We start from the raw sequence: 26,871 nt of genomic DNA on the forward strand, positions 1-26,871 counted from the left end.
CAAAATGATGTAGTTGTGTTCCTTACGATTATGTCATGCATGTGGTGTGTAATGAGAATATTAATTTTCTCAAATGTCAGTTGACTCACTGTAGCTGTAAGCTTTTCTTCCTGTACTATATTAGTTGAGAGGTTTTAACATCTACGAGGATTACATCTGAATTACAACAAAATGTTTTTCAAAGCATTATGACCCAAGATGAAGTTTGATCTCCTATTTGACTCTGTGTTTAAGCATGGGACAGCCATTGAACAGGCAGGCCCACTAGGACCTCCTATTTATGCCCAACATGCACCAGTCATAATAATAACAGTATTTCTTCCTAATGAGGAATGGTTTGTAGTTGATAGTAACACATCAAAAGTTAATAATAACTATCAGATTAAAAAAAAAAGTTTGTCCCAACAATAATAGGATTCCTCACTTTTTGTGCCATTAATTTTGTTCCTAAGTCACTTAATTCTTTGAGGATTTTCTGGCTTAGTTTCTCTCAGAGGAAATGTCCTGGATTGAATGTCTTAGGTTATGGCTGACTTTTGCAGGCACACCAGACGAGTGAGATCAATTATACATCCAACAGAGAGGAAAAAGATAATGATTTTATGTGAGCATATTAAGTCTTATAAAATGTTACGGGGAAGAATATTAGTAATTGTTAATTATGCACCTGGGTAAAACAAAACAAAACAAAAAAAACAATTCATTTAGGTCTTTACTTGAATGTATTTTGCCTAATTTTAATCAGTATAGTAGACCAAAATAATAGAAAAAAATAACATGAAATAATGAACATCTTTAGTGTGTTTGAAGTTTATGATTATTTTATATTGTATTTCCTCTGATTTTTGCATAGCAGGAAGCTTCCAGAAATTCTATACTTTAAGTAAACATATTATGAGGTAACAATTGGAATGTGTTGCTCACTAGTTATAATAGGTTAAGTGCCTTACCTCCACATTTGGGCACATTGTCAAACTATTTCCCAGGCACTAAGATTATGGAAAGGTACTGCTCTTTTAAAAACAACAGTTAATTAGTAATTTTAGATTAGATTCCTTTCAGTGAAGTTAGCAAACATATAACACTCAGATACACACACACACACACACACACACACACACACGCTGCAAATCATAGCAGATGACATCTAAATGTATTTTAAATATAATGGGAAGCCTGGAATTAATTTCTTTTTGGAGCATTTCAAAAGGCATCATACTTGGGGCGCCTGGGTGGCTCAGTCGGTTGAGCATCCAACTTCAGCTCAGGTCATGATCTCACAGTTCGTGAGTTTGAGTCCCGCATTGGGCTCTGTGCTGAAAGCTCAGAGCCTGGAGCCTGCTTCAGATTCTGTGTCTCCCTCTCTCTGCCTCATCCCACTCATGCTCTGTCTCTCTCTGTCTTAAAAATAAGTAAATAAACAAAAAAACCCCAAAAGGCATCATGTAAAATATTGTGATATTAAAGGATAATAGGCAATTATTCCTATATTCAAAGAAACATGTAGTAAACAAGATATTGCTACAAAGTTATACTTTGGGTATTCAGAGTGAAACTAGAAGTAATTGATTCTTAACTGTATTTTTATACTACTCTGCCAAAGAGGATCACTAAGAGAGTCCTAATATTGTTTGACTGAAATATGAAATAAAGTATAGTGCCACTAACTGATATGCTATATTCTGGATTTTTAATTTAATTTGTATATATGTATAGAATAGTGAAGAAAGTGAGTGAAAAGTGAAAACAATATTTTAAAACATATTATGGTAAAAAATAAGGTATCTAAACTGATCTATATGTTAAAATTTTAAAATGTGATGCTAATGAAAAATAGTTCTACAGGTTGATATACAAAACTGAACTCAAAGTAATTGTATGAATTATTAAAATAAATAAAATGTCTTAAATGCTTAGAGCTTTATATTGAAGACTAATTTTCAAAAAAACATGAATTTATAAGCTGTCTTTCTTTTTTAAATTTATAAAATTCAGACAATTTACACAGAACAAATTGTATCATTATTCAAACAAACACAGAAGACAAATCATGCAACCATTTATTTACCATGTTTGAATTATTTCATATTTTGAATTAGCAGATCTCTGGGCTAAGGAATGTATACATGTTTGATATTCATTCATATGAAATATTTATCAGGTGTGCTAATCTGTGCCCTGTGGTATCAGACTCTGAGATATAGTAGAGAACAAGGAAATTAAATCTCTACTCTCATATTTGTGTTTCAGAGTATTAAACATATATATGTGTGTGTATACTGAGGGAGAAAGGAAGGAAGAAAAAGAAAGAAAATAAAGAAACAAAGAAAAGAAAAGAAAAGAGAAAAGAAAAGAAAGAAAAGGAAAGGAAAGAAAAAAAAAGGAAAGGAAAAGAAAGAAAGAGAAATTGAAAAGAGTAAAAGAAAAGAAGAAAAGTTTATAGTTATATGATGCTGAAAAAAAATGTGAATTTCATTTTTACCTACTGGGGTAGCAGTTGATGATAGTGAATCAAGGAATCCCACACACAAATATTCACACCAAGGACAGAAATGTGCCAAGAAGAAGACAGATGTAGACACAGTTAGAGGGGATGGTCAGATGGACAGGGTTGTCATCTGTGAGTTTGAGAAAATGTTTGAGAAAATGTTTTCTTTTGTCTAGTTTTCAATTTTCTCATTTCTAAAATGAACACTAGGTCCAGATCTCTTAAGATCCCTTCTAATATTTTATGTTAGACATTAAATGACTGGAATAGAGAGTTTCAGTTTTCTCTCTAGTTTGTGTAACCAGTGCCAGTGGTGGGGTCTCGGTTTATGTATCTACGTAAGGTAAGAGCAGAGATTATAACTGGGGCTTCAGGCTGATAATATTTCCTCCGTACAAAACCAATCACATATTTCTATTTAGGCCTCTTTACTTCCTTCTGTGGAAGAAAGATACATAGAAACACAATATTGAAAACAGAACTGGGCAATAAGCACCCCCTGATAACTTGCAAGGTCCAAATCGAGACTGTTCACATGATGATTCCTACTGTGTATTTGAAGATGGAATATAAGGGAAGGTGCCAACTGGGTTGTGTGTCCTGAGACAGTACTTTTAAGTTCTGAAGGAAAGAGATGTGAAGTATAGGCTAGAGGATAGTAAATGGGAGCCTCGCTGACAAGGTAAGAGACCATCAGAGCTTGGGGCAAGAAACCTACTAGCCCAATGAGAAAGGTGGTCAAGGAAAAAGTAGTTCTTGGGTCTCCTGGGTGGCTCAGTCAGTTGAGCGTCTGACTTTGGCTCAGGTCATGATCTCACAGCTCCTGAGTTCGAGCCCAGTGTCAGGCTCTGTGCTGACAGCTCGAAACCTGGAGCCTGCTTCAGATTCTGTGCCTTTCTCTCTGCCCCAACCCACTCGCATTCTGTCTCTGTCTCTCTCAAAAATAAATAAACGTTTAAAAAATTTTTTTAAAAAAAGTAGTTCTTAATGCTTTGGGTAGGAAAAGTCGGTAACTCCAACTTTTGTATGTTTATTTTGATACACATATGGATATTAAAAGAAGTCTTTTTGTTCGCCACTGCTCTGATGACTATGGCTGGCTTGTGATGCCAGGTCAGGCATAGGAGTGGAATGCAACTGACTTAGAGATTTTAGTGCCCAGCAGGAAAAGGAGCAAGCCCATGCATCTGGGAAAGAAATCAAGTCAGCCTAAGCTGACTGTGTAAAACCAGTTCTTTAATCTTAAAACAAAGAAATGTGAGTAAGGAGGAAACAAACGTAGAGAAAAATGTGGGATCGGAGGATGGCTCTTGACGAGTGTCCAGACCTGAAGAAAGGACTACAGCCACCATATTGCAGTGATCGTGTTTCCAAAATGTCCAGGCACATTGCTTGTAGTAATCAAGGAGCAACAAATACTTTTATTAAACCATGGGATCATAACAATTCAACAAAACTGAACCCAAAATACCATGTTTTCTGTCTGTGGCCTTCATTAAACCACTACAGTTTCCTTGACATGACATTTGCCAAAGTGTCTAGGAATACACCTGCCACATTCTTAATTTCTTGGTTTGTGTTACTTTCTTTTCACCCCCTTTGTTTCTTCCTCATTGATATTATTTTTTGCTGAGGACAGCAAGAGGCCCACTTGGTATTAAAAAGGAAGAAAACTTGTAAGAATTCAAAGTTTTATTTCAACTACTCAAACCAAAATAAATGATTTTTTTGTCTGTTTCTTAGCATATTGCTGTACATAGGAGCAGATAATTATGGGAAATGTATGTATTACCCAGTTGATTCTCTGAATGGCTTATGGCTATAATTATTTAAATTAAAGTCTTTCTGTTCCCTCATTAAAAATAGAAAATGTGAGCCTCCATTTATATTTTGGACACTTGAAAAGAAAAATAAATAAAATCCCACCATGATAGATTATAACATCAAAGAAAATTATAGTTTTTCTCTTCTTAATTAAGAATATTTGGAGAAGTAGCTGCTTATGCACATACTTTGAAATTATCACCTGAAGCATAACTATTAAGCTGTCTTGTCGAGTGCTGCTTGGCTTGCATTTTTAATAATATTTGTGGTACCTTGGACTTTGTACAAAGACTGTGAATTGCTTAATTTATAATCCTGGAAGATGCTGTTTCTCTGATTCCTCTTACTTGTCCAATTCCTCCTACTTGCTAGCAGTGTTCTATTAGAATATATGATGCAGAAATAGTTTTTTTTTTGTAAATGATTTAAGGTCAAAGATTTGAAATCTTTTTTGTATTGGAAGACTGTGATAAAATAATCTGAAACAGATAATATAGCATTTTGATTTTCTTTTTTTTCAGAGAAAAAATTTGTTGATGCCATTTTCCATTTTACTAATTCAAAGAATATATATCTATTTAGTTTTGGTACAGTAAGTTGATCATTTGTATTATTTTTATTTGGTTAGTTGATGTGCTCTTTTGCATGAAATATTAATAATGGCATTCAGTAACCATTTATAATAAAGAGATTTATAGCTGGATCACTTCAGGAAGCTAATGTAAATAGTTTAGTGACAGATTGCTGAAATAGAAAGCTGTTTTGGAAATCCAAGGCTAAGTAGAGTTTATGTACATTTTGAGAGAAGACAAAAGTGAGATTAAATGAAAGAACTAAGGCTTCACATAACACCATGATGTGAAAGTGGTTAAGTTAAATCTTGATGTCTTTCTCTTGTGAATTTAAGGAGCTCAGCAGTTTTTGCTCATTAGCACATTTTACTTATGCTTGTCTGATGGCAGCTAGAATTTTGAGAGGGACCATCTGAGGTACACGATTTATGTGCATCCCTTGTGACTCCACATTTTTCACATCTTTGTCAGTTGAGCAGAATCAAGAAATAATGCTCTATTTAAATTCATGTCTAAAGAGATGAAGTTTATGAAGTTTATTATCTATAATATTTAAAGTCTGAAATCAAACTCTGGATTTATTGAAAGTCAGTACGATTTCAATGCTCTTTGTGTTTCAGGGTCATTTTTAAGGATATATATATATGTATATATATATGTATATATATATATACACATATATATATATATACTTGTGTGTGTGTATGTATATATATATATATATATATATATACATACACACACACACACACAGTTTTGTATACAGATTCTGTACAAGTTTAAAAGACTTCCTTAAATTATAATAACATCCTTATGGAGAATAAAAACTTGGTTCTATATTGTTTAGAAAGTGATTATGGTACACTGAAAGTCTAAAAGCTGGAATTTTATTGGGAAAGAGGTAAGTTTAGATCTCTTTGACCTAATATTTTGGAAGCTATGTAAATCATGCTTAATTTTTTCTATACCTTATATATATATTCCAAACTCTTAATGTCATTATTCATAAAATAATGAGTTGGTAAAAAGAATTAATGCATTCCCAGGATATAATAAGAACTCAGTATTCAAAATGACAAGGCTCTTCATATATAATTTTTGTCTCTATTTTATATCTGTCTCTAGGCTTATATTTCATAGATAAATCTATGAATAAGTTTAGCTATCCAATTTGCAAAAGAATCCTAAACAGATTGGTTCAATGAAATAAGCATCTATTTTTAATTTTTAAAGTAATGAATTTTCTCTCACATTTTATTACATTGATGTGTTATTTGTAACATGCCAGAATTAAATAAATGTGGATTCACATGTTTCTTTATCCCTTCTTTTCCATATTTACTGCTTTTTTACTGTTGTCTTTTTTTTAATGTACTTCTTTTTTCTGTCACATTTTATCTACTTTCTTAGCTTCTATACTTCACTTTCTTCCAAATATACATCCTTTCACTGCTTGTTAACTGCACCCACATGGAGTTTTCTTCTTTTTCTCTGAAATACATGCTCTTTTCCCCCTGAAATGTGTGTGTGTTAACTTTTGAGTTACAGTGACTAATGTGCTATTAGTTTACTTAATCTAAAAGGTATTTTTAAAGTTCTCATTATAGAGCTTCCTCTTCTGATACCATAGAGGAAGGCGGCAGAAATTTCTAGATCTGAAATAGTTTCCTTTGACTATGTTTACTAGCTATTTTCTAAATATTAAAAAAATTTTCTTTCTATTTTACATTATATAGTGGGAAGAGATTGGCGAAGTTGATGAAAATTATGCCCCTATCCACACATACCAAGTATGCAAAGTTATGGAACAGAATCAGAATAACTGGCTTTTGACCAGTTGGATTTCCAATGAAGGTGCTTCCAGAATCTTTATAGAACTCAAGTTTACTCTGCGTGACTGCAACAGTCTTCCTGGAGGATTGGGAACCTGTAAGGAAACCTTTAACATGTATTACTTTGAGTCGGATGATGAGAATGGGAGAAACATCAAGGAAAACCAATACATCAAAATTGATACCATTGCTGCCGATGAAAGCTTTACAGAGCTTGATCTTGGTGACCGCGTTATGAAACTGAATACAGAGGTCAGAGATGTAGGACCTCTGAGCAAGAAAGGATTTTATCTTGCCTTTCAAGATGTGGGTGCTTGCATTGCTCTGGTTTCTGTGCGTGTGTACTATAAAAAATGCCCTTCTGTGGTACGTCACTTGGCTGTGTTCCCTGACACAATCACTGGAGCTGACTCCTCGCAGTTGCTTGAAGTGTCAGGTTCCTGTGTCAACCATTCTGTGACAGACGAACCACCCAAAATGCACTGCAGCGCTGAAGGGGAGTGGCTGGTGCCCATCGGGAAATGCATGTGCAAGGCAGGATATGAGGAGAAAAATGGCACCTGTCAAGGTAAGAATTTTTCTGCAGATCTGCAGGAACTGTCTGCACCAGCTGGATCACGTATATGTATTTCCTCCAATGATTATGAGCAGATGACCTTTTACTTTGCTAATTTATGGAGATTATTTCTCTTCAAGTTTGATTTCTCTCTTCTCAGAATTTTAAAATTTCTGGCAACGATCAAAGATTTAATGTAATATTTTACTGAATATACATAATTAATACACACAGAGTGTCTTACTTGCAGTGTAGTATTTCATATTCATTTTACTTTCAGAAGTTTTATCTTGAGCAACTCAAACCAAAGGATTATTTCTTAGTGTGAGTATCGTCTGCTACAAAGTATTGTCTCTCCATGAAGAGAAAATAGTAATCTTACCTTGCTATGTAAAATTCAACTGCAAGTGTTAGATGTGACTTGTTTGGCATGCTTTTAACTGCCTTTAAAAAGTTCTTCAGAAATAAGTTCAGCCATATGAACCCCATACGAAAATGCTGGTCAGCGTGTTGTTCACATATAATTGTTATTACAAGTTCGCTTTTAAAAATTTGCAAGTCAGGGGTGCCTGGATGGCTCAGTCGGTTAAGTGTCCAGCTGAGGCTCAGGTCACGATCTCACAGTCCATGGGCTCAAACCCATGTGGGGCTCTGTGCTGACAGCTCAGAGCCTGGAGCCTGCTTCGGATTCTATGTCTCCCTCGTTCTCTGCCCCTCTCCTGCTCGTGCTCTCTCTCTCGCTCAAAAATAAATAAACATTAAAAAAATTTTAAAAATTTACAAGTCAATATTGAATGCATAATAAGTAGTACCTGAGAAAATAACTTTGGAGATGGAGCCAACACAAAACTTATTTCAAATCAATTTATACTTAGGGAATTTTTTTTCTGTTTTATTTTCTTAATTGAAATGTGATCATGTATGCTGTCCCCTTCATTTGAAAATATCCTTCTTTTGCCCACAATGTGGTGAGTTAAACTTAGATGTTTGTCAATGGCTTTGGGGAACAGGGTTGTACTTTATGTCAAAGTGAAGAACAGTTTATGAGGAAGAAAACATTTTTACTTAAAAAAAATTCATTCATCATTATGAACCTTTTTCTACCATGCTGTGCACATGCTAAATAGGTAATGAGACGTATTAACTGAAGAGAAAACCAAATGCCGAGAAGTACCCTTATCCCGCCTGGTAGCTTCAATACATTTTTTTTTTTCAAAATCCACTATATAATGTGAACCAGACTTGCTCAAGTTTGCTCAGGGCTGACTGTAAATTGATTATAGATCCAGGGGATCAAAACTAGGGAAATTACCTGTAAATCATAGTGATTTTGATTAATTATTTCTCTCTAGAAACACACTGCAGCATTTAAAAAAAAATTTTTTTTCAGGGCACCTGGGTGGTGCAGTTGATGAAAGCATCCGAATTTGACTCAGGTCATGATCCCATGGTTCATGAGCTTGCACCCTGCTCCGGGCTCTGTACTCTCTCTCCTGCTCTCTCTGCACCTTGTGGGATTCTCTTTCTCTCTCTCTCTCTCTCTCTCTCTCTCTCTCTGTCTCTCTTCCTCGCTCACTTGCACTCTCTCTCTCAAAAATAAATAAATGAAAACTTCTTTTTCCTCATCAGCTCATATTCTGTATCCCTACAATATCATCTACAATTAAGTTTATGGTGTCTACAACTCTCTATACCTTTATATATGTACATACATATATGCGAAGTTTTATTAAATCACAATTATGTTTTGGAAATCATTTTTAACTTTCCAGGGAAGTTAATTATATTTTATTTGGGGTTAGATGTGAAGGAAAGTTCTAACTAACATTATCTTAACTTTTCTTTTGAACAGCTTTCTGAGTGTAACGTGAAGATATATGTAATTGTAGAATCAAAGCAGGAGATTAGGCATAATCTGTTGAATACATTTCATTATTTTGTTTAAAATATTTATAATATAAATCTTACATTTTTAAAATTTCATTTTCTAATATTACAAAGCAACACGCTATATTTGATTGTTTATGTCACTTTAGGGAATGGTATGTGGTCAGTTCAGTGCAGAACACAGTGACCTTTGTCTTCATCCAGATGGACCGAGGGTATAAAAGACCTCTGCCTTTTTAGAAGCTAATTATTTATTTCTCTGGGATTAAAACGTTCTCTGCATGCTTGTCATGAAAGTATCTTGGGAAGTAGTGTTCTGACAGAATGTTTCTCAATCCAGGAGTTCAATGCATATCTTTCTCTTCCCACACTCAGTTAGAAACCTAACTGATACATTGTAGAAAACTTCACTAGGCTGGTTGTCTAAACTCATTTATTATCTTACCCTGGTAATAGGAACAAAGGTTGTGGGGTCATGAAAATAGTGAACTACCCAGCCCCAGAGGGTGTTCTACACAACATAGTCCGTTTGAATAGTGCCTCTTGGTGTTTTCCAAAATACAGATGGCATGTGGCCACTCTATGAGGAGTTTCAAATGTTTACCCTATAAATAACCTACTTCATTGAATGAATAAATAAGTTTTGAATGCTTATTTTGGAGAATTAAGGTATCACATATTCCTGAGACATTTATATCTACACTGTAATAAGAATATGCAAATGTAAATGTCCCTGTGTGTGGCATATAAAATTCCATCATAACTTTAAATAATTCTGTGATCTTAATATGCTATCTTCAAACCATTAAATGTGGATCTTGATGTTTTAAAACTATTCTTGTTAGGGCAGAAATCTAGGGAGCATTCCTAACATCTCCTTCCTACTTGCTACCTGGGTCCTATTTATCACAAGATATTCATAGAAATCACCTCCAGGCTGTCTCTTAAAATCATCCACTTTTCTCTATTTCTTTTCCTCCAATCTATAAGTATGTCTTGTTGGAACTTTACTTTCAAATATAAGGAATGACTTTATATAATAGTTTGATTTTTGAGCCATGTGAGTGTATCACCTCTACAAAAATGCAAATCTAGTGGTTTCGCACACCCATCCTTCACTGTCCCCACTTAACCCCACCACAAACTTCAAATACTTCAATGGTTGCCTATTAAGGTAAAGTTTTTCCAGTAACTTAAGATCCTGCATGGTTTTGCCCCAGACACTTCTTAAACTATGCTTCCTCCTCTTCTCTCTGCACTAGTCACACTGGCTTTTTTTCACCTTCTCAAGAGCAGTTTGCTGACATATACTACTTGTTCTATGAATCTGTTCTCTTGCCCTGAAACATTCTTGTATCTACTTCATGCCTGATTAACTCATACTAATCCTTCAGGGGTGTCCTCCGACACCCCTTCCTCAGGGAAACTATCCCTGACTCTTCAAAGTTAGGCCTCTCTGTTATTTACTTCTATATCTTCCCTTCATTGAACCATTTAGAGTTATGATATTGCATCTTTTGTTAATTTATTATTTCATTAATGACTTTCTTTACTCCCACTAGATCACACACTCCTTGATGGCAGGGATGCTGAAGGTTATCTTAAGAAATAAGAAAGAAACCGTAAGTCGAGAGGTAGAGAAGTAAATTCAGGAGAAAATAGAACGGGCAAAGGTATAAAAGAAGATTGTGCTTTAAAATTATACTACTGCTCCTTTATCTGAGGAGGTTACGTTCCAGGACCCTCAGGGATGGCTGAAATTGCATATATACCAAACCCGATATATACTATGCTTTTTCCTATGATAAAGTCTAATGTTTAAATGAGGCACAGTAAGAGACTAACCACAACTAATAATAACATGTAACACTATAATAATATACTGTAATAAGTTATGTGAATGAGATGTCTCTCTTAAAATATCTTGTACTTTACTCACCCTTCTTGTGATGATGTGAGATGATAAAATGCCTACATGAGGAGATGAAGTGAGGGGAATGATGTAGGCACTGTGATCTATCATTAGGCTACTGCTGAACTTCTGACAGTATGTCAGGAGAATCATCTGAGTCTGGACTGTGGTTGACTGCATGTAACTGAAAACACCGAAAACAAAAGAGTGGATAAAGGCAAACTACTATATTGGTTTCTTTTTTTTTAATGTTTATTTATTTATTTTGAGAGACAGAACATAAGCAGGGAGGGAAAGAGAGAGAGAGAGAGAGAGAGAGAGAGAGAGAGAGAATCCCAAGCAGTCTCCGCACTTAGTGCATAGCCCCTCATGGGGGTCGAACCCATGTCTGCAAGATCATGATCCAAGGTGAAATCAAGAGTTGGACGCTCAACCAACTGAGTCTCCAGGTACCCCGTATTGATTTCCTTTTTTTTAACCTTTGTATTTATTTGTAGAAAGTCTCTTCAGTCACAAAATTGACAAAGTGTCTCTTAAACCAGTCATTTCTTAGTCCTAAGATCATCAGGCCAAATGTTCAAGTTCTGTGTGTTAAACCATATATGGTTGGCATATGACATATTAACTGTGATAGAGACCATCTTAGTGATTTAGACCTTAGAAATCACATCCTGAAATGTATTTATAATATACACTTATTATACACTTACATTTAATTACTGTTTCTTTGCTAATCAAAATATGTTGGGATTTAATTAAGGATATAACTATATTAAGAAGCTGAAGCGTGAATAAATCTGTTGTAATGATCATCGTATGTTAATATTTACTAAGCCTGTACTAGGATATGACCAGGTAGTTGCTCATGTGACCTGGTATAGAGATGCAGGGCATGATGGAGTTGACACAACTAGTTTTAGAGACTAAACAATCAGGACTCAGAATGCTAGGAAGCTCATTAACATATGATTTCAATCCAGAAGGCAACCAAGAAGTAATTCAGGAATCTCTGTCTGTTTAACAACTCATGCTGTATCATCTTCTTATCCCTTTATTTAATTTCCTTTAAGAGAAATTAACTACCTTTCCCATAATACCCTGCTTTTAATGAGGTAACAAAAACTCTTGTTTCTATTGTATTAATTTAAAATATAGAATCTATTTATTTTTCTAAGGCTTACTTCTATGCCCATATTTTCAATAATAAACCGTTTTAAGTATACAAATTTATTTCTTTGAAATGTTCTTTCAGAAACTAATAATGTATTAAATCCATTTATACAAGTATGTTTTCCTACTTGTTATTTATTATTATTTCTGATGAAATTCATGCTATTTTTGCCCCTTGAGAGTCATATGAAATTTTTTTTGAGTACAAAATTATTAGCAAAAACCCATTTTGGAAGTTTCTGCTTTTTATTGAAGTGAATGTGTTTGACAGAAGTAATTGAGTTCACATGAATCAAATGTTGCCTGCTGAGTTCTCTTGTGATTATGTTGCTGACTTACTCAGATGCAAGGCAAGACCACTAATCTTCATCAGTTGCTAGTGGAATGAAGTAGTAATTTGAAATTACCCCTAGATAATTATAGTTTCACTTATATCAAATGGAGGAAAGAGATTTAGATTGTGGGTCACTGCCAAAACCAGTCAGAGTGAAGAAGGTATATAGTGCATGCTAAAACACAGGGTAAGCGAGGTTACATGCCAAGGGCTGTGGAGAAAAAGCACTTATTAATTGTCCAACTGGGAGATGATTGCATAGCAAGGAAAATGTAGTGCAAATACTGAGCTCAAGAAAAGGCCTTGATTCAGAAACAGTCCAGATACTGCAGGGAGTAGTATGTCGATCATTCATACTTCTGGTGCATATTTATGTTTGAAACAAAATTGACTGGAAATATAGAGTATTAGGTGCTTGTGTAATTATGCACTAGAGAGCCTAGTTATTTTTAATTAGGCACATTACCAAAGAACATCAAAGGGGTTGAACTTTTTGGTTCTATTTGGTATGCTCTTTTATACAACAAAAGGAAACTGATTTTAATTTCAAAATTTTAACAAAAGATGGTAATTGTGGAAGTACAGAATATCAGTGGTGCATGTGTGTGTGTGTGTGCGTGTGTGTGTGCGTGTGTGTGTGTGTGTGTGTGTGTCCTGCTTCTGAGAACCATCACCAAGACAAGTAAGTGGTTAAATCATTTCATCCATTTGTAGGTATTATATATGAGAATAATGAAATTGTTTCTTTTTTCTTTTAATTCCTCCTTAATAGTTTTGGATTAGTTGTGTCACAGTTTTAGAGCATACTTTGCATTTATTTTTGTTTTTGTTTTTTTTGTTTTTTTCTAAATCAGGGTTTCTCAACACTGGTACTATTGATATTTGGGGCCACTGGTTACTATTGATATTTTTTGTTGAGTGACGGGGTAGTCCTAGTCATTGTAGGATATTTCCAGAATCACTGGCCTCTAATCCACTAGATGTAGTAGGACACCCCTCCCCACTTTGATAATCAAAAAAATGCCTCCATAGAGTGCTTAATGATCCCTGGAGGCATAATTCTAACCAGGTCAGAACCACTAATTGTCTATGTAAGTAGATGTGCTGCTAAAAACTAAATATGTCTATAGACTGGTTGTCTTTACAAAAGTGAATCTTTTTCTTAAAATTCTGCAGAATGAAGGATGTGTACATTTGGAAATATGACTGATTTAACTTGGATATCGTAGGGAACATGCTGCTTGTGAGAGGCAGCATACTCTAGTGGTTTGAACACGTGGATTCTGGCCAGAATGCCTGTATTCCAATCCTGTCTCTGCCATTTATCAGCACTGTATCTCTGTGTACATCATCGAATCTCTCCACTCCTTGTTTCCTCCATCTCTAAGTCATAGCAGTACTATGAGACATTACATGGAAATTACTTACTTCCTAGCACACTGTACTTATTCAGCAAACATTAGCTACTTCTTATAGCTCTCATTAAAAATAAAATGTATTTACAGGAGTATATGTTTGTCAATTGCCAAATACAACGTAGTTTCAGGTTAGAAAATTCTCGAGTTTTCTCAACCTAGAAATTATATTCTTGAGCAGTATCATTTATCAAATGATAATCCTACATTTTTATTTATTGTATGATGAAAACTATGTAAATATATTAGAATCTCTTTTATAAAGAAGATTTGCTTCCTGATTACCTATTATGATTCATTCTTTATTATTATAGTTAGCACTGTATTCCATGTATAGAATTCCTGTATCCTAGGAATGCAGACACATAGGTATACAAACATACATATAGATTCACATCTACAGTTGCAGTTTATGAGAGTTCCTAATGGCAGTGTGAGTGTGTAAGTTTAGGTAGGGAAGTAAGAAAATAGTTCTCTGAAAAGTGATGTTTAACCTAAATGTGGAGTAAAACAAAACAAAACAAAACAAAACAAAACAAACAAAACAAAACAAAAAACAATGATGTAAAGATATACAGATGGCATAACAAGCAGAAGGAGCTTTCAGTGCAGAGATCCGTTGTATTACATTAATCAATTTTACGTATATCTTTTTTCTTTCTAAAATTATATTTTAAAGTGTATTTGCGTATTAAAATTAGAGTAATAAAAGAGCTACAAATTCCTAGAATTACCTGCTAAAAGAGTCTGTTCATATACATAGTATACTATATCTTAAGGATAGAGAATTCCTAATATCTATGGTCAAACACAGACATATCAAACATGAAATAATTCAGTATTTTCACTGGGTGGCTCCTTGGAAATTATTACATTCACTGAAAGTATGAAAGGTTTTTCTTTTTTAAGAATTTGATGTTTCATTGATCCAACGATGGCTAGTAACTGGTGAATCTTCTGCCTTATGTGCATAACAAAACAGGGAGACTTGGCAATGGAAGAAAGGAAAAAGAACTAAATACTCTAACAAACTGGTCTGTTTGTCTCCTAGACAAACTTTTAATCTTTATTTGCACCCTTACTTTCTCACTCATAAAAGATATTATACTATCAATAGTCTTGAGTCCCTCCCTCCTTCCCCCATCTCTCTTTTCATACATATCTATCTATCTATCTATCTATCTATCTATCTATCATCTATCTATCTATGTATATATAGAAAGAGAGACGGAGATGGAGGGAAAGAGAATAAATGTAACACATGAATGCTATACTTCATATGTATAGTAATTCTAATACCTGGTTTGGGTGGATTTCTAGGATATTTTATTATGCTGATGGAACATTCTGTATTGTTACTGTGCAAATGGATTATAACATTAATGAACTGGAGCTCCGTCATGATCATATGGATAGAGAATTAATGATTATATTTATGCTCAAGTGGCTTGCACTGTACAAAACACCTCTTGATGATAAACATTTGTTAACATGAGATGCACTGCATAGGGTCCTTTTATTATAATGTTAGTATAGAATGATAATTATTAGACCAAAAATAATTACACAGATCTTACGAAGGCCACATCTTAATTTATGTATTGAGTTGATTTAAGTATACAAGGAAACTAAAACATACTCTTTTATTGTTTGCTTCTTTTCTTATTATTTGGATAGCAGGAAAAGGACTTTCATGAAGTTTGATAACACAAATCAGTATAGCTCTCATGGGAAAAATTGTGTGTACAGAGAAACTTAATGTTGAAAACTCTGAGTGTAATTCAGCAAACATCTCAGTGTCTGCTTTCAGATTTTCAAGAGCAAAAAAATTCAAAAAACTTAATGCAGATGTTAAGAAATGAAGTAGCCAACCCTTTCATAAAATAATTAAGCAAACTTACAATCTTAAATCTGAAGGCTGCTTAAGATGCAGCCCTCAGTTCAAATCTTACTCTTCCATTTCATAAATGTGTGACTGTGGACAAATATAAAAACAAACTGAGCTTAACATTTCTCCTCTGTGAAATCCTTAATAATACAATATACATGCACAAAATCTGCCTGTAAATGCATATGAAGTCTGCCTATTTCAGGAATGTTATATGGACCAGCAACATCCACATGACCTAATTTTTTAGAAATGAGGAATTTCAGGTCCCACCCCAGAAAAACTGAATCAGAATCTACATTTCAGCAAGATCCCTTGGTGCTTTTTTCCATACATTCAAGTTTGAGAAGCACTGATTTAAAGGACTCTTGAAGTGAATGTTCTTTTCTTTGTTTTACATATTTGGAAACTGAGGTACAAATAAATTAGGACCGTACAACTATGTAAGAAATACATTTATCCTAATCCTTTTGGATACTTGTCAAGATATTTCACTATTCATGTTGTTTCAGAACTATTATGCATTAATTTTATCTTTGTCTCCTTCTCCAGATCTTCCTTAATATGGCTTTTTGATATAGATTGTAGTTATAGAACTTTTGACAGTATTAGGTCTAATGATACTATTTTCCTTTTTTAGTATCTGCTAATTGCATCTTGACTTAGAAATCCCATACTTACTATCTATTATTTCTACTATTATAATAAACAGACAATACCAGAAAATTAGGGGAACAATCAAACCACAGCAAAGTAGAGAAAAAATACAAGTGGCACCAATGTTCTAATCACTCCAAATTATGAATTTACCTATTCATTCATGGGATGCTTGTTTTTTTGTCATTGACTCACAGGAGTTCCTTACACGATTTAGCCTTTCCTCCTATTATTGGGACCAACTTTTATCTAATTCTACTATTCTCAACAATTATAGTTCAACAAAATAATTTAAACCATATAATTGCTGGACACCCCTACAAGAAATTCTGATCTCATTGTGTAGTACCAGCCAGGTTATCACTATTTTTTTTTAAAGATCCCCAGGTAGTTTATAATGTGTACAGCCGGGATTGAGAAATATTGTAATATTTAGCAATAAAATTTGCTGGCTTTTGGAGGCTAGTGTAAATGTACACACCAAAACTTCACACAGGGAACGCCACAGATTTTGATTCTTAAAGATTGATCTCCTCCCCCCACCAAGAGGCTATGCACACACAAGCCTCTTTGGCTGTCCTTGTGCACGTGGGCATTGTTTTTCTCTGTGGCTTTTGAGGGGATAGCCAGCTCTTCAAGGTTTCGGGCTTTCTGAAGGGCACCCCACGTAACAGAATGTTATGGCTCTTTTTCTTAGAGCCTGGAGTATTCAAATCCACTCCCCCACATCACCCCACCTGGCCTGGAGAACAGCAGGCTTAGCTCCAGCAGGCTGCTTAGCAAACCGTGCTTTAAGTCCCTCTGTGTTTCTGCCCCCTGTGGCCCACCTGTCCCACACCTTAAAAAAAAAAAAAAATATATATATATATATATATGCATATATATATATGTTACTTTTCTTATAACTTCCTTACACTGAAAAAAAACAAAACAAAACAAACCCTAATATTTGGTCTTGTTTAATTTAGCATTTCTAGGTGTCGCTGGATCATTTTCAGGTTTCCTTTTACCTTTTGGATGTTCAGATTTAGGATTAGAATTGTATATTTAACTTGAGATTCTTCATTCTCCTACTGTGCTTTGTACAGTATATAAGCACAATTAATTACAATGATTGATTTGTAGTTTGTAATCATATACAGCCTCAATGATAATATCAGGATTAATGAATAAAAAGCACTAATTTTTAAGGCCACATTTCTATTACAATTAATACATTAAATGTTTTGTGCTCTAACTGTATATGTTTATTTAGTGCACCTCCTGTATGGAGTAACCTTGAAAATTCTGTTTAACCATTTTTAATGGTTGCCCAGAACACTAACTTTCTAAGTAACAAAAAAGAAGCTTACTTGTAGGTTTCAGTCTAATTGATTTATTAATATAGTTAGTTTACAGTACTTACAGAAGATAAGGTAAGTATGCTATTTACCTAAATGATATAATTTGTTGCCTTTCAGTTTCACTTGTACATTAGTCCAAAAGGACATGCAAGTTATTATAAAGCAGGAAGGCATGGGGCAACACGCTCTGGCATAGTTCTTTCTAGAAAGTGTATCATGCTTTAACTCTACCAATAAAAATATGAATTCTAAGCTCTCCATGATCTCATAACTTGCTTTCATTACATGAAAAGTGCTTTTGTATCCTTTATTGTTTCTGGTTTTGGATGTGGGTCACATCTTATCTTCTAGTATTTTATTCTCTTTGGTGTTTAAGTGTTTTGTCTGCATTTAAGGCTGGACAGTAGGAATTTGTGTATAAGAACTGAAGTGATTTGTTGATATGCTCTGATCTGTGCTGAGCTTGAAGATATCCTGCTCATTTGAGTGCCCTTAAGGTATAGGTTAAAAAAAGGAAAGGAAAGAACGAAGAGCCACAGTTTGTGGGAAGTAACAATTAGGGCAAATGATAATTTGACTGATGGATAACTCCATTTCTTTGATGGAATTGTTAGCAGGAATCAGACTTGGAGAATGAATGCTTCCAAAGTTCCTGCTGTGTGATTGTGAAGGAGAATAATAACACACTACTCCATATGCATAAGGGCTTTGCTTCTGATGAATTCAAAGCACTTTGAAAGGATTCCATTAGGATATTTCTTAAATAAGGGGTGGGACTATCAGAATTTTATTTTCCACTTTATAGATTGGAAGTGATGTGATCTCACCAAGGTTTTCCAGGGTTCTGCTTATGCTTTCCTTTCCAACACTATACCTCCAGTTTTATATTTTACCGTCAAAAAGCAACATAATTACGTGCTCCTGTGAAGGATTTCTAATATCCACCTATTCCCAGTATCTTCCAATGCTAAAAGCTTCTTTTTTTAGAACCGGACTGACCTGTATTATTTATTTATTTAAAATTCTCTTTAGAAGGTTTTGTGTGTCATCTGTTGTTGCTCTCTTGGTTCAAGCATGATTTAATATGTCAACCCTGGTTTGCTTAACTGGGCTTGATTGTCTTCCATACTTTACTTAGAACTAGGCATTGTCCTTTCAAGCATGTTCCTGCCCAGATAAATGAAAATGTCACAACAGTGAGTACGCCTTGCTTTGTGACAGCAGTAGCTTTCTTTGACACAGTCAGTGGTTGCAAAGAGGGGTGGTGGGCGAATTTAAAAAGTAATAATAGAGCCAACTTAAGTCAAGTCGGTCCTGTTCAAATCCACGCGGACAGGAGCAATAGATAATGCACTTAAACTTGGGGAACTTCACTCTTCGGGTGAAAACGAAGTTAAATCCAAAGTAGGAAATTTTTCCCACTGTGGACAAGAGGAAAACATCTGTTAGCAGTTTCTTTAAAATAATACCCAGGGATAGCACTTGATTTTTATAGTTTGATTTCTTCCATGCTTTATTGCCAGACCAGACATATTACTGCTCTCAGTTCATAACATTAGAAATAATCCACAGGGGAAAAAAATGTTAACCATCTCCCACAATAAAAGTATTGTTTATGATTTCAAAACCTGGATTTGATTTTAAAGAGTAGAGGCTGATGAAGCTTCGTACCTGGCAGAAAGAAAATCCTCTGTACATGCTATTTAAATAGCTTTAAAAGTTAAAAGCAGTTTCAGTGAGAGATAACCCTAGAAGAAGTGCTTGAGTTTTTGTTTGTTTTTGTCACTTGTTCTATCATCTGTTGGTGGCTCTACCACCACCTAGGGATGGTGACCTACCCTCTTAGCAGACACAGGACACTGGGAAATGGGAGCATATTCTGTGGAGGACGGTCTGCACCAGGTCAGCTATGCAGGTCAGGGACTTATTTAAAGACTAAGGAGGTTTTTGAGTGTGTGGGTTTGTATAAGTAAGTTCAGTGTGAAAATCTTTATCTCAATTTGAGGGGAAAACAAACTGGACCAACAGGGCATATTACAAGTATTTAAATATATGTGACAGGAATGGAGAGTCAATTAATAACACATTGCTCCGGGACTGAAGAAAAAGCTGGCATTCAGGAAGCACAAAGGTTGACAGATACCGGAGTTTTGAAAGAATCTGATGAAAGTGAATATCTTAACCAAGGGCAACCTGTACCATCAGTGAAAAGACTGGTCCAAGCATTTCCATGATCAGACCTCAGGAGAACTTGTTATTTTCATCTGAAGTTAGAAGAGAATGGAATTAAAGTTGAGGGGAAAAGGACCTTGTTCCTAGAAAATACAAAGTGGGCCAAAGGGAATAGTTTGACTTTCAAGTGAGTGTCAAAAGCTAGAACTTAGAAATAATAGGGATCCCAAGAAGTAAGGCCTAAGGTTCTGAACACCAGAATTGTCAGGATATCTTTTTTTTTTAATGATTATTTATTTATTTTGAGAGAAAGAGAGAGTGCACGAGCAGGGGAGAGGCAAAGAGAGAAAGAGAAAAGGAATCCTAACCAGGCTCCATGCTCAGAACAGAGCCTGATGCAGGGCTCAGTCTCACAACTGTGAGATCATGACCTGAGCCGAAATCAAGAGTCGGACGCTTAACAGACTGAGCTACCGAGGTGCCCCTCAGGATGTCTTAAATGGGATGATAAAGCCAAAGAAGGGTTGATATGATTCCAAAGACCTACCATGTGCCGATACTGTTAAATATTTTATTCACATTCTCTCTTTTAAGCTGACAACATCCTATGAGGCATAGTTTCTAGACCAACTGAAATTCATGGTAATTTTGTTTAGATCACTCAAACTAAAACTAGAAAGTGGCGACCTGACATTTTGACTCAGGTGTGTCTGTTTCCAAGGCTGTCTTTTTTCCACCATGTATTCTCCGTTATAATACTTAAGCTTCACTTAATTTGGGAGCTTGATGCAGATCACATGTGTGCCTATTAGTCTGTTGCCCTTGGCAGCTGCACTATAATGTACATTAGGAACACTGGCACCCCAGAAAGACCTAGGAGCCACCAGAGTCATCTGAAAGATTCTTGTCCCCACGTCTGACCTCACAGTGAGGACTGGGAAAGACAATTTAAGGTGGCTAGAAAGGAGGCATAACAAAGGGTCAGAAGAATGGAAGACACCAACTTTTGGAATAAACCTCATAGTCATGTTATGTTTGAGGAGAGCATGGGTCAGTGGGTGAAGATCTCTCAATCCACTGCTGACTGTTTTGCTTTGTGCATTCTTGTGTACATGAGTTACTTTGCCTTGCTGGTATTCTCCTGTAAATATTATAGGAGGCTTTAAGAAAGATGTTTTGGCTTTCGGAGTATTTGCGTGTCATTGTATTCAAATTTTTTTTGCTGTTTTGTTGGTTTTGCTTTGTTTGGGTATGTGGTATGGAAGAAAACAAACTGTACTGTATAATGTGAGTGAGGAGACTTCTCAGGATTCAGGCTTGGGAACGCTCTCTGTGCCTCATGGACCTGGTTGGATCTTTAGGTTTTCCTCTCCGCAATAAAGAAACGAAATGATTCTTCATCTCCCACAAATCCTGACAGACTTTCATAAATAAAATAGTACAATAAAAATAATATTCATTTCTCTTTCAACTGACTTAAATTAAACAACCAGCTCAATTGTAAGGGCAAACATTCTTATGCTCTAATGGGTAAAACAGAACTGTTACAGGAAAAAAAAAAAGTTCGTATTTATGTATTATTAGACCCAGCTATATGCCAAGTATATGGAAGGCAATTCAATTCTGACAATAACCCTGCCAGATATATACTGTTATTTCTATTTTATATTTGAAGAAACTGAGGCTGATATCGACTAAATTTGATTGCAAGCACCCTGAGTTGATGGTTAGCTTTGAATAAAGATTTGTTTGGCTTCAATGCATATTAACTTTGAACAAAAACCATATTATCCCAAGTCACCAGAAGTTACATTTTATTTATTTGATTTTTTTTAAAAAATTTTTTTGATGTTTATTTTTTGAGAGAGACAGAGCATGAGCGGAGGGGAGACAGACAGACGAAGACACAGAATCCAAACAGGCTTCAGGCTCTGAGCTGTTAGCACAGAGCCAGACATGGGGTTTGAACCCACAGACTGTAGGATCATGACCTGAGCTGAAGTCAGACGCTTAACAGACTGAGCCACCCAGGTGCCCCCACATTTTATTTTTTAATTAAAAAGGAAATGAAACTTTAATTATTCGAGTTATGTGGGGAAGAAAGGACAAATGTGATGAATATTGTAGCACTGATGTGGAAAAAAATAATAACTGTGACTTGTTTTAGCAATAACTGGTATTTGATTTAAAATTGGTCACATTCAAAGATCAATATTTGGTAGTAATTGTAGAAAAGGTATAAGCAGAACTAATTCTGTTTAGATATCGATGTAGTCAGTAATACTAAGAATTATAACCAAAATCAAGATTGTATAATTATCATATAAATTGAATATGTTATTTACTTTTGGTAGGAAAAATTAATTAAATCTGATCCAATTATAAAAAACTGCTAATGTGTGACCACTTAGAAAGTACAAAAGATGTAGTTTCATATGATCTAAAAATAATATATATGTGTTCACACACTATTGATATATTAATGATACTTCCTCATTTGCTTACGTCATGAAAATAGGAATTGAAGAAATATGACTAGACACAAATTCCCTAAGAATATTACCGCCACCCCCCCCGATCCTTCTCCCTTATCCCTCTCCTTTCTTCTCTTCTTCTTGCCTCTTTTCTGTCTGCTTTTAGGAACCCCTATTTTCATCTTCCAAAGATAGTAACTTGCAGATTTTTCAGTGTATTTCAAGTTAAAGCTTGAGGTCTTTCCTTTTTACAGTTTTAGAATTATAAATATTGCTAGTCTTACATAATAAGGTCAAAAAAAAAAGAGAGCTATGTCTCTGGCTGCTATAGAAAAAGATATGTTGTTTTTCTTTATTTTGTCCAATCGGTTTCTAATTCATAACATAGTTCTTAAATGCTCTTTAGAGCTTGTAGATTTATAACAGCTGATTACAACAAAATGTTCCATACTTTCTGTATGGAAAGGACAGACACAAACCAAATGTAACTGGCTTCCATTAAACCTCACATTTCCATGTTATTTTCAGAGAAGTCTCACTTGCTTTGGTCTTGGAAACAAAAAGATTTTTTTTAATTATATTCTGTCATTTTAGCTTTTCTATTGCTAACATGAATATATCCTATTTAAACCCAGGAAAGTACTGAATACTTCAGCTCTTATGGTTAATTAAAACACACGTAGCACATATTTTTCCTCATGAAGTAGCATTTGACCTTGAAAAACTCTGAGGCCCAACTCCCAGACAAGATTTAAAGCCAGGTTATATATATTTTTTCTTTTTTTCTTTTCTCCAATTCTTAATTATTCATTTCTAAAGCCACTTAGGTCTTGCATTGTTTTGATTACTTCTACTTATAACCTCTCTTAATTTCTTTCTTTCCTCCCTTTATTATAAATTTCTCTATTATAAATTATTGCCTTCATTTAAAGGTCTACTTTGTGAGGAGCACCTGGGTGGTTCAGTGAGTTAAGCATGTGACTCTTGGTTTGGGCTCAGGTCATGATCTCCCGGTTTGTGGTTTTGAGCCCCTTGTCAGGCTCTGTGCTAACAGTGCAGAGCCTGCTTGGGATTCTCTTTCCCTCCCTCTCTCTCTGTCCCTCCTCTGCTTGCTCTCTCTCTCTCTCTCAAAAAAAAAAAAAAGTTTACTTTTTGAGAGAACCCTACATTAATTCCTCAAAAGAAAGCTATTTTTGAAATTTTACTTCTTACGCCTCTTTCAGAAGAAACTTGATTGTTTCCTTGTAATGAAAGGACAGAGAACTATATACTCTTATGATATATAAAGACATTGCTTGACTCATGAATATTTGTTAAATGTGTGTAGAAATTTTCTGTAAAAAAAACTCATGCTTTTTGTTCTATCATTAGAGATAGTGATTCAAGGATATTGAAGGTGGTATTAATAATTATAATAATAACAATATGTCTAATACTTTTATAGCAAGTTCTGTGTGTCACATCCTCTTCTAAGAACTGCATATTTATTATATAATTTAACCCTCACAGAAACACACACAAACCCTATGAATCGGATATAATTTTTACCTTTTTACTGACAGTTTATGTAACAAGGTTTAGTCAGTAAGTAGTGAAGTTGGGTAAAAGCTTAGGCCATTTGTCTCAGAGTCTCTGTTCTTTTTTTTTTTTAAGTTTATTTATTTATTTCAGAGAGATAGAGACAGTGTGAGTCGGGGAGGACACAGAGAGAGGGAGACAGAGAATTCCAAGCAGGATCCACACTGTGAGTGTGGTGCCCAATGCGGGCCTCGAATCCATGAAACTGTGAGATCGTGACCTGAACCAAAACCAAGAGTTGGCCACTTAACAGACTGAGCTACCCAGGTGCCCTCAGCGTCTCTGTTCTTAACCCTTATATCATACTGGCAACGGAGAGACCAGCACAGTTTTATAAGCATTCATTATTCCTTGATTTTTCCATCAAGAGATAACCAGCTAAAAAGAAAAGAAGACCTTATGTGTGATCATTATATGAGTGATAAATAAAAATTTAAGTAGACTTCATAACAATATATTCATGGCCTATTCTTTTGATTGAAAATCTCTAGCACGCTTAGGCACTTGATACTTTTTTCTCATAAAGAGAATAATTGAAATTCAAAGAATTTCCATTAAGAATGACATTTACATATATGCAAACTCTGACTAAAAGCAAACACAAATTGTTATGAACAAAGCAGTATTTCCATTCAAAAGTATATTAATATGAAATCTAGTAGAAACTCTTTCCTACTAGATACTTCGTTTTTGCTCACACTCAGCTCCTCTTGTTTCCTTTTAAACATGCAACAGAGAACAGTTTCATTTGTACAGATGTACTTTGTCACATTTGAGCATTTTTTTTGAAGGGGACATGGGAGCCATCCAAAATCTAAGAAGATCTTTATCATCAAGCTTTTGCAAGAGATTTTTTTTTGAAATAGGGATTTGAAATATTATTTTTAAGCTTAAAAATACACAAATAATAAGTTAAATAGTATAATTAAAACATTAAAGATTGACATTTTCAGTTGAAGATAATTTACCTCTTCCTAGGCGTCATTATGACTGTCTCTCCACAGCGATTTAGTCACAAAGAGAAACACATTATATTTTAAATAAATTGATAGGAGTTTATGTTGGAAGAAAATATCCCCATTACAGCTTTTAGATATACCTGTCCATTTAATTCATTTTATTATTTTAAAAGGAAGAGTAAAATTCTTAGTTACATGAGTAGAAGGATCAGATATAAACGAAAGGGATCCCCATGTCCAGTTGGAGTGATCATATATTAATATTTTAGCTGATTCTTTCCCCAAGTTAATGTATATTGTTGTTATTCAATTTACCTATAAACCCTGTTTCTTATTTATATTGAGCACATTTTATTTATACTTAGCATATTATATATTATATACATGGAAATGCATGATTTTATATATGATTTCATTTTTTCATTATTTTCATCATTTTATGTGAAAAATAAGAAATATATTTTTCTCATTTAACAAATAAAATTTTACGTTAGGAAGGGTGATAACCACAAGCCATGGGGAAAAGTACTGGACCACATTCAAATTAGCCTTATTGTTCTATAATATCTTACTGGAGTACAAGGTTAATTAGTACCATAGGCAATATGCATTATTCATCACTGCAATCAGGCTTTTATTCTGCTGGGTTTTTATCGACTACAAATTGTTGTTCTTCTTATAACAAAACCTTGATAAACTATTGTCATATTTAATTTTACTGAATTACATTGGTGATACATACTTTAGCTCTGTACTTTAAGTATTCTGAAGATGCCATGCCATCCCATCTAGAAAAGTAGACAACAAGATTAAAAACCAATGTTCTCTTCTATAAAAGGACATAAACTTTCAAGACAATGAATGCAAGTTATTGTTTCTTATTGCAGGTTTTTTTTTAATTTTTTAAAATTTTAATGTTTATTTCTTTTGAGAGAGAGACAGAGCACGAGAAGCTGAGGAACAGAGAGAGAGGGAGACACAGAATCTGAAGCAGACTCCAGGCTCTGAGCTGTCAGCACAGAACCTGACGCGGGGCTTGAACCCACAAGCTGTAAGATCATGACCTGAGCTGAAGTCGGACACTTAACCGACTGAGCCACCCAGGCGCCCTTGGAATAATTATTTTTAACACACATTTTTCTCATATATTTATAAAATTATTAATTCATCTTCTCTCTCTCAGTAGAATGTAAACTACCTGATAACAGAGACTTTATTAAACAGTAGTACCTGGAACAATGACTGATCTATGCCTTAAATATATTTTTTTTGAATTTAAATAACCATGCGTATACATTTGCAAATAATATATATCTGTTGACCAACACTGTAATATGACTTCTATTGCAAAATTAAGAACAAGGAAAGAACATCCTTGTCTCCATTTTTGTTCCTGTATGTCCCCTTCTCTTATATAAAGGAGACAAAGATAGGAAAAAGGAAGAGAAGTCAGGCACCTGGGTGGCTCAGTCAGTTGGGCATCCAACTTCAGCTCAGGTCATGATCTTGCAGTTGGTGGGTTCAAGCCCCATGTTGGTCTATGTGCTGACAGCTCAGAGCTTGAAGCCTGCTTCAAATTCTGTGTCTCCTCCTCTCTCTGCCCCTCCCATGCTCATGCTCTGTCTTGCTCTGTCTCTCAATAATAAATAAACATTTTTAAAAAAATAGAAAAAAAGGAAGCGAAGTAACGGCAAGAGGGCAACACAGAAATGATTATCTATTATGTAATCCAAAGTTGTAGAATCAAAAGATAGTCCTATAGCATGAATCCTAATTCTCATTTTCCTTCATTTTACATCACTGCAGACAA

General features: G+C 34.7%; 1 protein-coding gene across 11 annotated transcripts in view; it reads left to right on the forward strand.

Annotated features, from left to right (window-relative positions):
• Positions 1–26,871, forward strand: part of EPHA5 (EPH receptor A5) — a 336,378-nt gene that overhangs the window by 66,567 nt on the left and 242,940 nt on the right. For all 11 annotated transcript variants that reach the window (XR_008296293.1, XM_053217288.1, XM_027057664.2 and 8 more), the window contains exon 3: positions 6,621–7,284. Coding sequence is in view for 10 of the 11 variants with exons in the window: in XM_053217288.1 (XP_053073263.1) it covers positions 6,621–7,284 (664 nt within the window). In the remaining variant the exon portion in view is untranslated. The remainder of the gene's footprint in view (positions 1–6,620; positions 7,285–26,871) is intronic.

The sequence above is a fragment of the Acinonyx jubatus genome, chromosome B1, assembly GCF_027475565.1.
Source record: "Acinonyx jubatus isolate Ajub_Pintada_27869175 chromosome B1, VMU_Ajub_asm_v1.0, whole genome shotgun sequence".
Taxonomy (NCBI): Eukaryota; Metazoa; Chordata; class Mammalia; order Carnivora; family Felidae; genus Acinonyx; species Acinonyx jubatus.